The sequence below is a fragment of the Leopardus geoffroyi genome, chromosome C1 (genome assembly GCF_018350155.1).
Source record: "Leopardus geoffroyi isolate Oge1 chromosome C1, O.geoffroyi_Oge1_pat1.0, whole genome shotgun sequence".
Taxonomy (NCBI): Eukaryota; Metazoa; Chordata; class Mammalia; order Carnivora; family Felidae; genus Leopardus; species Leopardus geoffroyi.
The window spans coordinates 170,744,297-170,758,450 of record NC_059328.1 but is presented as its reverse complement, the minus strand read 5'-3'; the positions used below and the strand labels follow the sequence as shown (position 1 = coordinate 170,758,450).

The 14,154-nt window shown below is 35.9% G+C and overlaps 1 protein-coding gene across 2 annotated transcripts in view; it reads right to left on the bottom strand.

Annotated features, from left to right (window-relative positions):
- Nucleotides 1-1,837: 1,837 nt before the first annotated feature.
- The window catches only part of DNAJC10 (DnaJ heat shock protein family (Hsp40) member C10), a 52,674-nt gene continuing 40,357 nt past the window's right edge, over nucleotides 1,838-14,154 (bottom strand). For both annotated transcript variants that reach the window (XM_045480425.1, XM_045480424.1), the window contains exons 16-23: nucleotides 13,897-13,998; nucleotides 12,715-12,870; nucleotides 11,632-11,765; nucleotides 10,496-10,549; nucleotides 10,086-10,233; nucleotides 6,670-6,789; nucleotides 4,729-4,833; nucleotides 1,838-3,177 (exon numbers count right to left, since the gene is read on the bottom strand). In XM_045480425.1, the coding sequence (XP_045336381.1) occupies nucleotides 3,166-3,177; nucleotides 4,729-4,833; nucleotides 6,670-6,789; nucleotides 10,086-10,233; nucleotides 10,496-10,549; nucleotides 11,632-11,765; nucleotides 12,715-12,870; nucleotides 13,897-13,998 (831 nt within the window). In that variant the 3' untranslated portion in view covers nucleotides 1,838-3,165. The remainder of the gene's footprint in view (nucleotides 3,178-4,728; nucleotides 4,834-6,669; nucleotides 6,790-10,085; nucleotides 10,234-10,495; nucleotides 10,550-11,631; nucleotides 11,766-12,714; nucleotides 12,871-13,896; nucleotides 13,999-14,154) is intronic.

Genomic DNA, 14,154 nt, shown 5'->3' with positions numbered 1-14,154 from the left:
AGTTGTGAATTACTAACATTTTTAGATATGATAATACAGTTCTATTTAGCATGGTGGTTGACCTGTCATTACTCTTACTGAAAATAAGGTATTCACCAGAGGAATCTGGGTGTATTTAAAAGTTTCAGTATATGGGGTGCCTGGGTGGCTCAGTTGGTTAAGCGTCCAACTCCGGCTCAGGTCATGATCTCGCGGTCTGTGAGTTCGAGCCCCGTGTCAGACTCTGTGCTGGCAGCTCAGAGCCTGGAGACTGTTTCAGGTTCTGTGTCTCCCTCTCTCTCTCTGACCCTCCCCTGTTCATGCTCTGTCTCTGTCTCAAAAATAAATAAACGTTAAAATAAAAAAAAAAAGTTTCAGTATATGTGGAAGTAGCATATTACTACAAAGATCATTTCCTTTCATCTTCAGAATCACTTATAGGAATCACTATAGAAAATTTAAAATGCACTTTGTTAATTTAAACTTGGTACTATTTAACAGTTAGGATGGACCAAATAGGTCTAATTTAAGACATTTACCTGAGTTTGGTAAACCTATGGACTAATTATACAAAAATTCTCTTAAAATGGCTTAAAAATATTACCTCATTAAAGACTTACATAAATGTAAGTGTGTCCCATGGGAAACAACACAGCAATTCTGATAACTGTACCTAAGAAAATGCCTGCTTTGAATACTGTTAGAAAATGCAAAAATTTAAGGAAAACTTTTACCATATAAAAATAATCTCATTTTTTTTATCTTAATCATATACTTTAAGTAAAAACGATATAAAAGACCTTAAATAAAATTTGGGTAATTGGAATAAGTACGCACATTAATGTAAAAAACACAAACTCCAAATTTCCTATAGTCACATATTTAAATGTATCTAATTTCCAAATACAGATGCCTGATAGAATACTCCCTGGTGTGCCAGATATGGTGCTGTGATACCCAAGGCTAGCTGCACACAAAAATAGTGTTTCTGAGAGAAAGGGCATGTTTTATCAGGCACTCTTCAGAGTGCTCTACTTACATGGCTGTTAAAACCTTTAATTCTGCCAGCTGTTTTCAACACTGAGATGACTGTAGACAATAGCCTCCTGATGGATACTGTAGGATATATATATATATATATATATATATATATATATATATATATACACACTATTTAACATGACTACCAGCAGCCCTGGCTTTAGAGCCAATTCCACAGGCACATACTTAGACCAAGTTTAGACAGGTCTATCCTTAGACAGGATACATATTGTTTAATTTTTTTTTTTTTACTGCCTAAAATGTTTCTTAGTAAGTCTGGAATTATATGTATGGGTAGTAGTTTAGGTACCTTTAAACCTGTTTATGGGTTCACTGTCAGAACTGTGAATTATAATAGACACACGGGAGACAGGGACAATCCCTTGGATTCCTTCTACATATGCTTCACTGTCCAGCACAGTGGTATTCAAATAATTGGTACATTAATTCAATAAATATTTACCAAGACTTCTTTAGGTCTTCGATTTTGACATTCTTATAGAAGCAAGCCAATTTTGAAAGATTTCTAGGCAGTGAAAATTTAATAAATGAAAGACACTTGCCATTACTGATCATAATTCAGAAAGGTTGAATTAAGGTTAGAAGTGGTGGGTGTTCTGAAACTGCCCACGTATATGATGTGGAATCCAAGGTTAGGACTCCAAGGATACAACTGAAGCAAAGTAGGAGAGAATATGAGGGATTGGGTTAGACTTGAAAATAAAATCTGTTTTTGTAGAAATTACAGTGATAAAAAGGAGATAAAGTAACATTAAAAAAAATAAAACGCTTCCAATATAATAAAGTAGAATCCTAGTAAGTTTTTGAGAAAACTGTTGTTAATTCACTGACCTCTTTTGATCAGAATTTTTACCATTCCATGAACTCTCAACTGTAACTAAATTACTGCACTTTATTGACAATGTTTTGTGAAAATGTGAGCAAAAACTTCTTGGATTCTTTTAGTCTGAACAACCGAGAAATTAAAAGATCCCATCCTTAGATTTATATAATTGATTTTCTTAAAAAAATAAGTTCAGTTATGACAATATTTATCTGGAAACAGCAGCCTCCAGCAGCAAACTAACAACTGGAATAACCACAATGTCATTATGAGTCATAGTGAAACAAGCCTGCACACTTTTTGTATCTGAGTAACAAATCAGACAAGAGTGAAAAACCTCAACTATGGGGAAGGCAAATAGAGGATCTATATCAAAACAAAGTCCAAAAGGCAAAACCATAAATATTAGAACAATGCTTCAAAAGTCAACTGCTATCACAGGGAAAACATTTATGAAAGCAATTCAGAAAATAAATGAACATAGATCTTTAAAATATAGAACTCTAAATACTGATATATTTGGGATACTCTACAGTGCCCAGTTAATAGCTATAAATATTGTTTTCCTCAGGTATTTCTAGATGCTGTAGAAATCTATTGGATTGTTAAAAATTTTTTCTCAATTGTGAAAAATTAAAATCAGTTCTTCAACCTTTAGAAAGGAAAGAAAAAAAAATCTCTTCACTATAATACAGCATGAAAATAGGGTATCTGCTTGCCACATCGTGTGTTTTTTTTTTTAAAGAAACTATGGTCAGAATCCATTTCACACAATCTTTAAAACAGGTAACTAAATGCCAAGTTTTTCTTTTCAGGCCAGCCACAAAACTTGAGGGAATAGATCCCAGACATATATGTACATGACAGAGCAGGCTGCTGTTTGAGCCAGCCAGTTTTAGTATCATTTCCAGAGGTCAGCAATCTATGGCCCATGGACTGAATGTGGTCATTTCCAGAGGTCAGCAATCTATGGCCCATGGACTGAATGTGGCTTGGCCTGTTTGTGCATGGCCCTGAGCTAAGAACAATTTTAACTTTTTAAAGGGTTGTAAACAAAGCAAACAAAGGAATATGTGACAACTGTACATGGTCTACAAAACTTAAAATATTTACGATCCGGCCTTTTACAGAAAAAGCTTGCAGACCTTTCATTTATACCAATGTTGTACAGAATTCAGACAGTGCAATTACAATTCCAATGTTCATTTATTCCGACCCAGAATGCAGCAACGTCCTAAAGAGGTCTTCTTGATGTCATTTGTTAGAATTCCTTTTCTCTTTTTTCTTCATCTTCATCATCACTAAAGTTCATCCTACAATAATGTAGAAGTGATTGAAAGAAAAAAGTATGAATTTACATTAAAATGTTGGTTAGTTTATAGTACTTTATCTTTAAAAAAATATTTAATGGATCACCATATGAAATATACCTTGCCTAAATATAACAATGGAAAGGAAAAGGGATATCTCTTAGTTCTTACCTGCTCATGCAGATACTATCAATTACAGTTTTACAGTCATATTTTGGTACCTTTCTAAACTGAATTTCAATTCTGATATTCTGGCTATCATTTTCTGTTTCAAATGCTTTTTTTTTTTGTTTTTTAAATTTTTTTAATGTTTATTTATTTCTGAGACAGAGAGAGACAGAGCATGAATGGGGGAGGGGCAGAGAGAGAGGGGGACACAGAATCCGAAGCAGGCTCCAGGTTCTGAACTGTCAGCACAGAGCCTGACGCAGGGCTCGAACTCACAGACTGTGAGATCATGACCTGAGCCAAAGCTGGACGCTCAACCGACTGAGCCACCCAGGTGCCCCTCAAATGTTTTGTTTGTTTTTTTTTTTTTCAACGTTTATTTATTTTTGGGACAGAGAGAGACAGAGCATGAACGGGGGAGGGGCAGAGAGAGAGGGAGACACAGAATCGGAAACAGGCTCCAGGCTCTGAGCCATCAGCCCAGAGCCTGACGCGGGGCTCGAACTCCCAGACGGCGAGATCGTGACCTGGCTGAAGTCGGACGCTCAACCGACTGCGCCACCCAGGCGCCCCTCAAATGTTTAACTTAAGATAAAAGTCACACTTTAAAACCTCTTGAGGAAGGGAAAATAAATCAAAACACCAGAAAAACATTTTTGTTCCCTAAACCCAAGGAAATAATTGTAACCATCTCTTTCCTATCTTTTAGATTTGGATAAAATGTAACCCTTGATACAGGATGTAAGGCTTTTTATACTGGAGTGTGCAGTTCTAATATGGTTCTATAAAGCCAGACATCTCTAGCCCTCTCCAGAATATGCGCTGGTTCTTTTGTTCTTCTTTCACCTTATAGGGAAACAATCCAAGAAACTTCTATGTGATTTTATTAAGTTCCACTCAGAAAGCATTCCAGCATTCACGGACTCTTTGGTCTGTTTGTATGTCCCAGAATGACAATGACTTAAAAAAGAAAAAATGAACACTTCTTCCAAAGAATAGCAGAGGTTGCACTGTTTGACTGATAAAATTCTAGGAGGGGCTGAAATGAGTATGGGTTCTGATACATCCTGACTATACCAAAAGAAAATCTGCTATGCAAAGTATGTTACGAGGCTCCAGTGTATTTATTCCTAACAAGTCAATACTTTATTTACATTTTAACAAAATCTAAATAATTTATGGCCATAGTTCACTATGTTTTAAATGGTTGTACTTGTGCAAATTTCTGCACTTTTCAATATACAGAGGTTACATTCTGATTGTCCTATTTTTGAATTAAGAAACTTCAACTTTACTATTTTTTGAAGCTTCCATTGTACCTGTTTATTGATAAATATAAGGTACAGTATAAAGCTGGCTGAAGTCAGCTCTAGATTTAGTCCTTACCTTATCTCTCTTTCCATGATTTTGAAGATTTTTCAATTTTTCATATATTAAGGTTGCAATCTCTTTTGGATCTCTGGTATCTATTTGCTCTCCCCAAATGTTTCTCTAAAATAAAAAACATTCTTCTTATAATCTTTTAGGTGTCTAATCAAAACATGACATTTGCATCTAAGAAACTTGACTATTCCTTAAAGTTCTAAATGTTTAAAACTCAAATTTCTTCAAGGAAATAATGCTACAAAGCAGTTAACTCATAATTTACTTAAATATGATACTGTTATGAACACATTTAAAGTTATTTCCTTGGGAAAAATGCATTGCCAGCTCTAACTAATCTAATCTAATTCAAAACAACTAAAATATAAAGAAAAGCCATCCCCCAGAGGACTCGAATCATTCTAATCTTATACATATGTCATTGGCACAGTTAAAAACCTGACCAACTACAACACTAGAAAGTAATGTGTATCTCCTGGTTTTCATCTGCCCACAGTAGGAAGGTGGCTGAAAAGCAGTGAAGGGGGCAGGTCAATATTTCAAGCTTTACTTTGGATCTGGAGTCATTTGCTTCCTGCTTCCTAGTGGGAACTCCACACTATCTGTTAAGATCTTGCTTTTTTGTGTACCTGCCCACCTGGTTTGTACTGCTGTTAACTGCAATCATTATTCTGCTTTGGTTTTCAAATCTGGTCTGGTCTTCTGGATGCCACCTGTCTCGGTTTGTACAGGGATATTTTGGTGTCTAATGTCCTCGGGGCTCCTCTAGACACATGGTAACATCATCTTTTCAAAGAGCTCCTTCTATGGCCAGATAGAAGCTGTGACTGCTCATTATATTGATACTTTGCTTACATCATTCTACCTGAGACCCCTACTTATGCTACCCATTTCTCAGCTATTCTGAGAATTAGAAAGCAGAGCTAGTGATTCCAAAGGGATTTAGTGAATTCAGATCCTGATATAAGCTCCTTTACTCTCATTGAGATGTTTACCCTAGGCTGTTTTTAAGACAGAATTAGCCTCTTGGACCAATCAAAGTCCTTCACTGAAACAGCTAGTTGACAATTCTAGACTTCTAAATTCCATCTAATTTATTTAACTCTATTTTAAAATATAATTTCCAATAAATAACCTGACATGTTAAGCTGATATTCCTTCTCAAAAAATATATTTATTTGAAATGTTTTACCATAAAACATGAATACATGGCAAATCCTTATTTATTTAATTACAATTCTATTGTCAAAAATATCATTCTTTTACTCAGGAAGATAGCAAAAGTCATGAGTATTTTCAGTTAGCAATTACAGTGGTTGAAAGATATATGCATTTATATAAATGATAGTAGAGGTTATCGCCTGAGTTTTAAGATCCATTGGTAAATGTCTAATTTTCTTTTTGGGGAAAAAAAAAAAAAAGCATATTGTCAGTGGCCCAAAGAAGGGAGTTGTGATCAAGCCATGGACCCTAACTTTTATTTTGCAGTCTAAACCACTAATAAATATTCCTCAAGACAAATGTTCAGGTACTAGTCTACTTCAAAAGTATGATAGTATTCTTTTAATTTTTTCCTTTCCTGGAAAAAATAATAATAAAGGTAATATGTTAATTGTATAAAAGTAGAAAATATAAAACTTCACAGAATATAATTATGTTGATTTCTCCACTCAGAAAAAACTACTCTAGTATCCTGCTATGTGTCTTTAGTAGTTTCTGTAATTCACTAGTATAAAAATTTTAAGGAGTGGATCATATCAACTTTGAGACAGAAAAACCTTTGAAAATCACTTGAGGTATATGTGAAAAGAAGCTTCAGTAATATGCAATAAAATAAAACATGACAAAGGGAGGAGAAGCTAATGAAAACCTTCACACTAATAACAAACCTTTTCAACTGGGTCTGCTAAAAGAAAGGCACATATGGGAACGCCAAATACATACCTTTGCTTTTTCGTAGGGATAAAATTTAACAGTTGGATAGGCTCTGATACCAGCTTTCTGGCATGTTTGAGCATAAGCCTGACAGTCTACTTTTCCAGCTTTCACTTTTCCTTTAATCATCTGAAAAGAGAGAAGTGGGGTTTGCCATTCACTGTGGTATAAACTATTTTGGCAACCACAAGGCAACATGATACTAAAATTTTCACATCTTTGTAATAATAAAGACTTATTTCAAAAACTTAAGTTTTAATCCTTTCCATAATAGTAAGATTGCTTCCAAATTTTTTAGTGGCTCTTATCAAGAAAAACTCCTTCCTGGTTCCCATACCTTGTCCATCACACCACAAACTCCCGATTCTGTCCTCAAACGCCTTCTCCCATTCTCTGGTCTCACCTGCTGAGGTAACACTCTTCATTTTGCAGAAGGCTGTCGACACCTACATTCTCCAGTTCCTCTCTGTCAGGTGTCTTACATGCTCTTTGGGGTATGTGCATGTGGGTCAAAACAGGATTCTTTTCTTAATTGTACTGGTTCCTCTAGCTACCTCCTTGCTTCTCTTTTTGAGGTTAGTCTTTCATTGCTTTTCCTCCCTCATCATCTCATTTATCAACAGATTTTAGTCTAGCTTCTGTTTTTACTGCTCCCTCCACTGAAACTGCTGTAAGTTCTGCAGTGACTACTTGACCAAACTGAATGGACACTTTTCAGTCTTAATGGGTACCTGACATTGCTAAACATGCCTTTCTTTTTTCTTTCTTGGCATCTATCACTATTCTCTCTTGGCTTTCTTACTCCTCAGGCTGTACTATCTCATTTCTAGCATGGGGACCTCTTTCTACACCTGCCTCTCAAATTATAGTATTTAATCACAGTTGCATCTATGGTGAACACTTTTTTCACTGTGAGCAATCTCCCAAGGGAGATTTTATATATAAATGTGCCGAGAAGTGCTGCTCAGCCCAACCTCCCCTGATTTCACACTCACCTATGTACTGGCCTGGTTCAACTAAACAAGCATCCTGCACAGATGATTCCTAACACAGATCCTTTCCCTTTACCTACTCTTCCTTCTGTCCTACTATTCCCTCATTCAAGCCAGAAACTAGGGCCATCTTAGACTTCTTTCTCTGTCACACTTACCATAATTAATTGGACATTAAATCCTATTCTTTTATCTCTTTTACATTTGTCCCATTCTTTCTATCACCATTACCTTCATCCCGGTTCAGATAACATCTCTCACTTCAGAACAATTAAAATACCTTTGCTGCCTCTAGTTTTGTGGCCAATGCTGGCTTACTCAAGAGGGGTTAGGGCAGCAGCAAAGCTGCATGCAGAAACACACTTATACTGAAGGTCAGAGAAATTTACAAAATGTTTATCTTTAACATTAGTTGACTTGTATCTTCAATTGCTTATAAAGGAACACCATATTGTTTCTGGTGCTCTCATATCGTTCTCTGGCCTTGCTGGCCTGTGTACAGTTCGATCCAAAGTGCTCTTTCTAAAATGTAAAATGGATCCTACCATATCCAATAGTTTTCCCCTAGTGCTTATACAGAACTTATTCTGAACAATATGAAATCACAAAGAAAGAGGACCAAACCTTCTCTTCCTCAATTATTTACTAAGCCTGAGTTTTTGCCATTCCCCTTCTGTCTTTACACTCTGGTAGTCTGGACCAACAGTGAAGTTGACCGAACATGCACCACTCTCTTGCATCCCTGCATCTCTGCAAATACTGTCCTCTCTGCTCGGAGGACTCTCTAGCCAAACTCCTGGTCATGTGCCAGACTCCTGGTCACGTTGTAATTCTCATCTCAAATCCCAAGTTTTCGGTGGAGCCTTTTGTCTTTTCCTGGCAAGACTCTTTCTTCCTCCCATGTCCTTGCTCCCCTCTCATTTCACTAGAGCAATGATCCTGCTGTATTAAATGTATTTATTTGCATGTTATCTTCCCACTAGAATAAAACCTCAGACATGTAACTTTTGTCTTTCAATTTCTATAGCTCTAGTACTTACCGTAATGCTTCTCACCTAGTGCTTAGGATTTGTTGAATGATCTTTTTCATATTTAATAACTTTCTGGCATATCCAAGATATAGGTGTGTTATAAAATATATAACTAAGCTAAGTTTTTCAGTATACAAGGGAATGAAAACATTTTGTTAGAATTACTGGAGAAAAAGGAAGCACAAGAGGAAAAGAAGATCAAGTAAGCAAGAAAGATGAAGAACTTATTTGAAGGATGATCCAATAACAAATAATCTTTCATGACACCTAGGAGCTTTGAAGTCCCTTTGCTAAAAAATCCTGATGGGTTAGGATTGTCAACTTTTGCTTTAGACTGGTGAAACTGGAGCTTTCTCACTCTAAGTGAGTGTTTTGTAGCCCAGGCAAAGCTCCCTGAAGCAAGAATGCTAACAATCTGGATTAGGTCATTAACAGGATGATGGGGACAGAAACAAGAAAAAATCAGACTGTATTCTGTTATGCATTCAGTTAAATTTTATAAGCATTTCCGGAGTTAGACTAAGACCTGTACCTTGCCCTCAAGAAGCTCCAGTCTTATGGAGGAGATAGATATCTAAATATTTATTCACTGTGTAAGTACACCAAATGGAGTACAAGACATCAAAGTGACACTGAGAAGGACAGAGAATACAGAAGTGCCAATGTAGCTGGATTTTGTAGGATAAGGAGAGAAAGATTCAGATGACTAATAACGAAAAGGCATTTTAGAGAGAGGGAACAGTATCTGCTCAGCAAACCTGGAGTATTTTGCTGTCTGAACTGTGAGGTGTGGGGTGGTGACAGAGATAAAGCTGAAGAGGCAGGAAGGGTCCCACCAGAGACCTGCAATCAAGGTTGTAAGTCAAGAAACTTGGCTAACAGGAAGCCAGAGAAGGCAGTATTTTAGAAAGATCAGCAGGGCAGAACTGAATAAGGCAGACTGGCAATGTGAGACTCGTTAAAAGGCACACATGAGAAGTCTGGAAGAGATGAAGAGGGCTTGAAGAGAAAGGCTAGCAGAGGACATGACGAGGAGATGACAGATTTGAAAGGCACTTAAGAGGCAGGACAGGATCTAGTGATGGGCTGGTGGGCAGCAGAGTAATGGTGGAGGAAGGAAATAGGGAATAAGCAAGAGAAATGAGTTGTTTCTAATGGTTAGATGATGTCATCCATCAAGATAGAGATGTTAGCCAAAAGTATTAATAAAGAAGGAAGAAATCTACCACAAAGATGATACTCATAGAAATGAAATGGGATTTTTAAAAAATTCACAGGAAACTTCTTAGAAAAAAAGAATCATATATACCTTTACCTAATTATTTTATCTAATTTTTAAATAATCTAATTTTTAAAACATGCATGTAACTACAACTTACTTATATAGATAGACAAGACTTACCCTAGCCAAAAGCTCAAACTCTGGAGCAAAATTTTGGCAAGGTCCACACCAAGGAGCATAGAAATCAACCACCCAGTGATTTTTCCCTTGTATAACTTTTTCATTGAAAGTCTGAGGCGTTAGATCTATGGATGCTTGAGGTAAAAATCTGTGGCAAGGGATCAAAATTACTTTTCATTATATGAAACCAAGGAAAACATCTAAAATATAGCAAAAGTTTCTAAGTTAAAACTGACTTCAAAGAATGACTATAAAGCACAACCCTATCTTGGTAAATTATAATTCTTTACTAAGTAGTTTAAAATGTGAGAGCCTTAAAAAACTTACAGTAAATTTAACTGCAGACATAAGACGAAGGTAAATAGCACTGAATCTATTTTATGCAATGATGCATATTTTTAATTACTCACCCCAGACCCCAAATCCTCAGGGAATAAGCATCTCTATTCCAACCATTGTAACTACTGAAAGAAGAGCAAATATGAAAGTTGTAAATACTATTTCCTATTATTGGATATGTTCAGAAAACAATCTCATTGCAGCAGTTTAAAAGTCTGACTGACTACTTAGGATCTCTCTTCTCAGTTACACCTAGCTACAAACGCTGCTTACATGGCTTCTCAAATACATTTTTCTCTAGTCTTGATGTTTTTTTGTGCTCCAGGTAGTCCTAAATGTTTAGCTGCCTGCTGGACATCTCCTATAGGAGCACGGGAATGGTGAAACTCAAAATGTCTGAGACTTCAGTTTCTGAACATTTACTCTGGTTATTATGTCTATCAAATTCCTACGTACTTTTTAAGACCCATGTCAAAAGCCACCTCGTAAATGCAGCCTTTTGTGATTTCCTCTCATAGTTGTGATCCTTTCCTTCTTTGAAATTCATGGTCTGTTTTTACTTTTCAAAGAATATTCCTTATATTCTGCCTTGCACTGGAGTTGTCTACCTCAAATACCATGTGGTGTTGTAGAAACAAGTATGGGCACTGATCACAGACCTGGGCTGAAACCCCAAGCAGCAGTGTGACTTGGGAAAGTTAATGAAGGTCTGTGGATCAGTTTACTTATCTGGAAAGGGTAGTAATTCTTATTTCTCAGGGTATATGTGAGGACCAGTGGAAATAATGTGAGCGAAGGATCAAGTACAGTACCTGAAACCAAATACTGACTTAATAAATGTTAGTGCTTCCTCTCTTTATCTTCCTCTATACTGGAGTGCCAGCTTCATGAACATTGGGATTGTTCAATTCTTCTTTTTTTTCATCTTCTGAGGTTCTCCTTAGCACACTATCTTAAAACATGGTGGACTCCCCAAAAATGTTTGTTGGGTTAACTTTTATTTAGTTAAGATAAACAAATAAATAAGCTTAAAAAAAAAAGTTATTTATGTCTACACCCAACATGGGGCTTGAAGTCATGACCCCAAGATCAAGAGTTACATGCTCTTCTGGCTGAACCAGCCAGAAGCCTCTAAGATAACTTTTAAATTTTAACTGTCTAAATAAGTGGTTATAATAAATGTCTTTAAATTTTAGGCAACACTTACTGATACTGAAAAGCTTTATTTGATTTTTGGGGAAAAAATCTTATCTCAGGGTATCTCCGAACATTTTCTTGGGCACAAAAAGAATGATACTGTTGGCAGTCTATACTGCCTACATTGATCAGTCCAGTTAATGTCTATAAAAGAGAAAAAGGAGAGATAAAATAGATCAAAGTGATTACAATAAAACTACCTCCATAACTATGTTTACAATAGAAAAATCATCATTTTGAGATGGTTCTTATATTATTTACCAGTGATTTTCACCAAATAAAAATGGGTAAGGGTTTAAAACATAACAGAATATATATAGTAATGAACTGAAAATGTAATGTTGCAGTTAAAACCTTACTACAATTACTGCAGATTAAATAACAGATTTCGTACATGTACCTTATGGGGGGAAATGAAGTATTTCTAAAACTTAAGTGTTAGAAACCAGGAACTAATGAAGACCTCTGCAATGGTATTTCAAAGAGTTATTTTTCAAATAGAGACATGCATTGCAGCACACTGACTCATGCCTGAATTTAAAAATTTTACTGAGAAGAGCACAAAATTGTATTATCTTAAATGTTAAATACTAGAAATCGCTTTTAACTCTTCCGTTTGTTCATTTTTTCTTAGAAATATAAAAGTTGATTTCATTTTCCATTCTCATATTGAAATAACTTTTCCCCAATCTTTCATGATTTATAACACTATGTCTATTTGTAGGAAATCTTAAAATTCCAAATGTTTTACTGATGAAAGCTATTTTTTAAGTCCCACAATATTGTGAAGAAACTGTATTGTTAAGCTCTAAAAATAAAGGAGTAGAAAAATTTTAATAGAAAATAAAGGGATCTTTGGGTTGACTTTGGCAGAAATTTCGTCAGATACATACCAAACAAGTGACACAGGAAAAAGTAAGGGTAGATTATTCTATACCATTCTGATAGGTGAAACAGAGTTGAAATCTAAGTGGTGTAATTAAAGCTATTGGGAGTGATAATCTAGAGGTGAGTTCATCTCCGTTTTAAAATAATTCTGTTAAATACACATTAATGCTAAATGTTAAGATTTAAATAAACTACTGTACTATACCCGGGCCATTCTTTTCCACTCTGGCATTAGAACTTGACATGGATGACACCATGGAGAGTAGAAATCAACCATCCAGACTTCATCATGTTTTCTTTGTTTAACTAGTTCACTGAAAGTGGTAGGTGTCAGGGAGATCACTGAAGGATTCATAAGATCCTAAAGAGAATTTAACTTTCATTATAACTGATATAAAAAGGTATTGATACATTCTTGGCAAACTGTTATCACTTAGAAAAGTTCCTGGTTTATTTTTGTTTCTGTTTTTAATTTTAGAGAGAGCACAAGTGGGGGAGAGGGGCAGAGGGAGAGCCAGAATCCTAAGAAGTCTCTATGCTCAGTGTGGAGACCAACACGGGGCCCGATCCCACAACCCTGGGATCATGACCTGAGCTGAGATCAAGAGTCGGATGCTCAACCGAGACACACAGAAGCCCCCAAAATTCCTGTTTCTGAAGAATCAAAATATACTTATTTATATTTAAAATACAATCTAAAGTGAATTATTTTAAAAAGGACAAATGATTCCTAATTAATTTAGACTTTGCCCATTAATCTTCTGAAATCAAGGTATATTTTCTTACTATTATGTATCATTAAAATCATCTTAGGTAGGGAAAAGAGGCAACTGTATTTAAGGTGATAGGAGATGGGACAAAAAGCTTAGAGGTGCCTAGATGTCTACAAAAGCCATATAGTTCTATTCTAGAACCAATGAGTGGTTTGGAAATAACCCTCTAATTATTACTGAAAAGCCTACTATTCTATTTTCCTGACAGTCTGAATGGAGATACTGCACAACTTCCCTAACAGCTCACTTGCTCCAAATACTGTTTTAACAAAGCTTTAGTCTACAATGATGGGGTAATATTAACAAAAGTGTTAGCTTCACTGGGGAAATAATAATAAATAATACAGCACAAAATGAAAAACTATTTAAAAAAAATTTAGGGGCCCCTGGGTGGCTCAGTTGGTTAAATGTCCAAATCTTGATCTTGGCCCAGGTCATGACCTCACGGTTCAAGAGATCAAGCCCTGCATCAGGCTCTGCCATGACAGCATGGGGCCTGCTTGGGATTCTTTCTCTTCTTCTCTGCCCCTCCCTCACTTGCTCGCTGTTTCAAAATAATGATTTAAATTACCTCTACAACTGACAATACTATAAATTAAATTAATTTAAAATACCTCTATGAATTCCAAGATCTGTTCAGCCGAGTGATGTCCTTCATATTCATGAACGTTGGACTGGTTGAATACCACTGTTGTTGGATAAGCCTGAATGTTATACTGTTAGGAATGAGAATACAAATGAAAGATTTTATGCATTTTACCTATTGGTTTCAAATTCATAACCAGCTTGCTTTTAAGTAACAACATTTAAAAAGTCCATTGCTAAATTGCTGGGTTATTGCAAAATTTTAGCCTGGCCAAATTTGGCAAAGA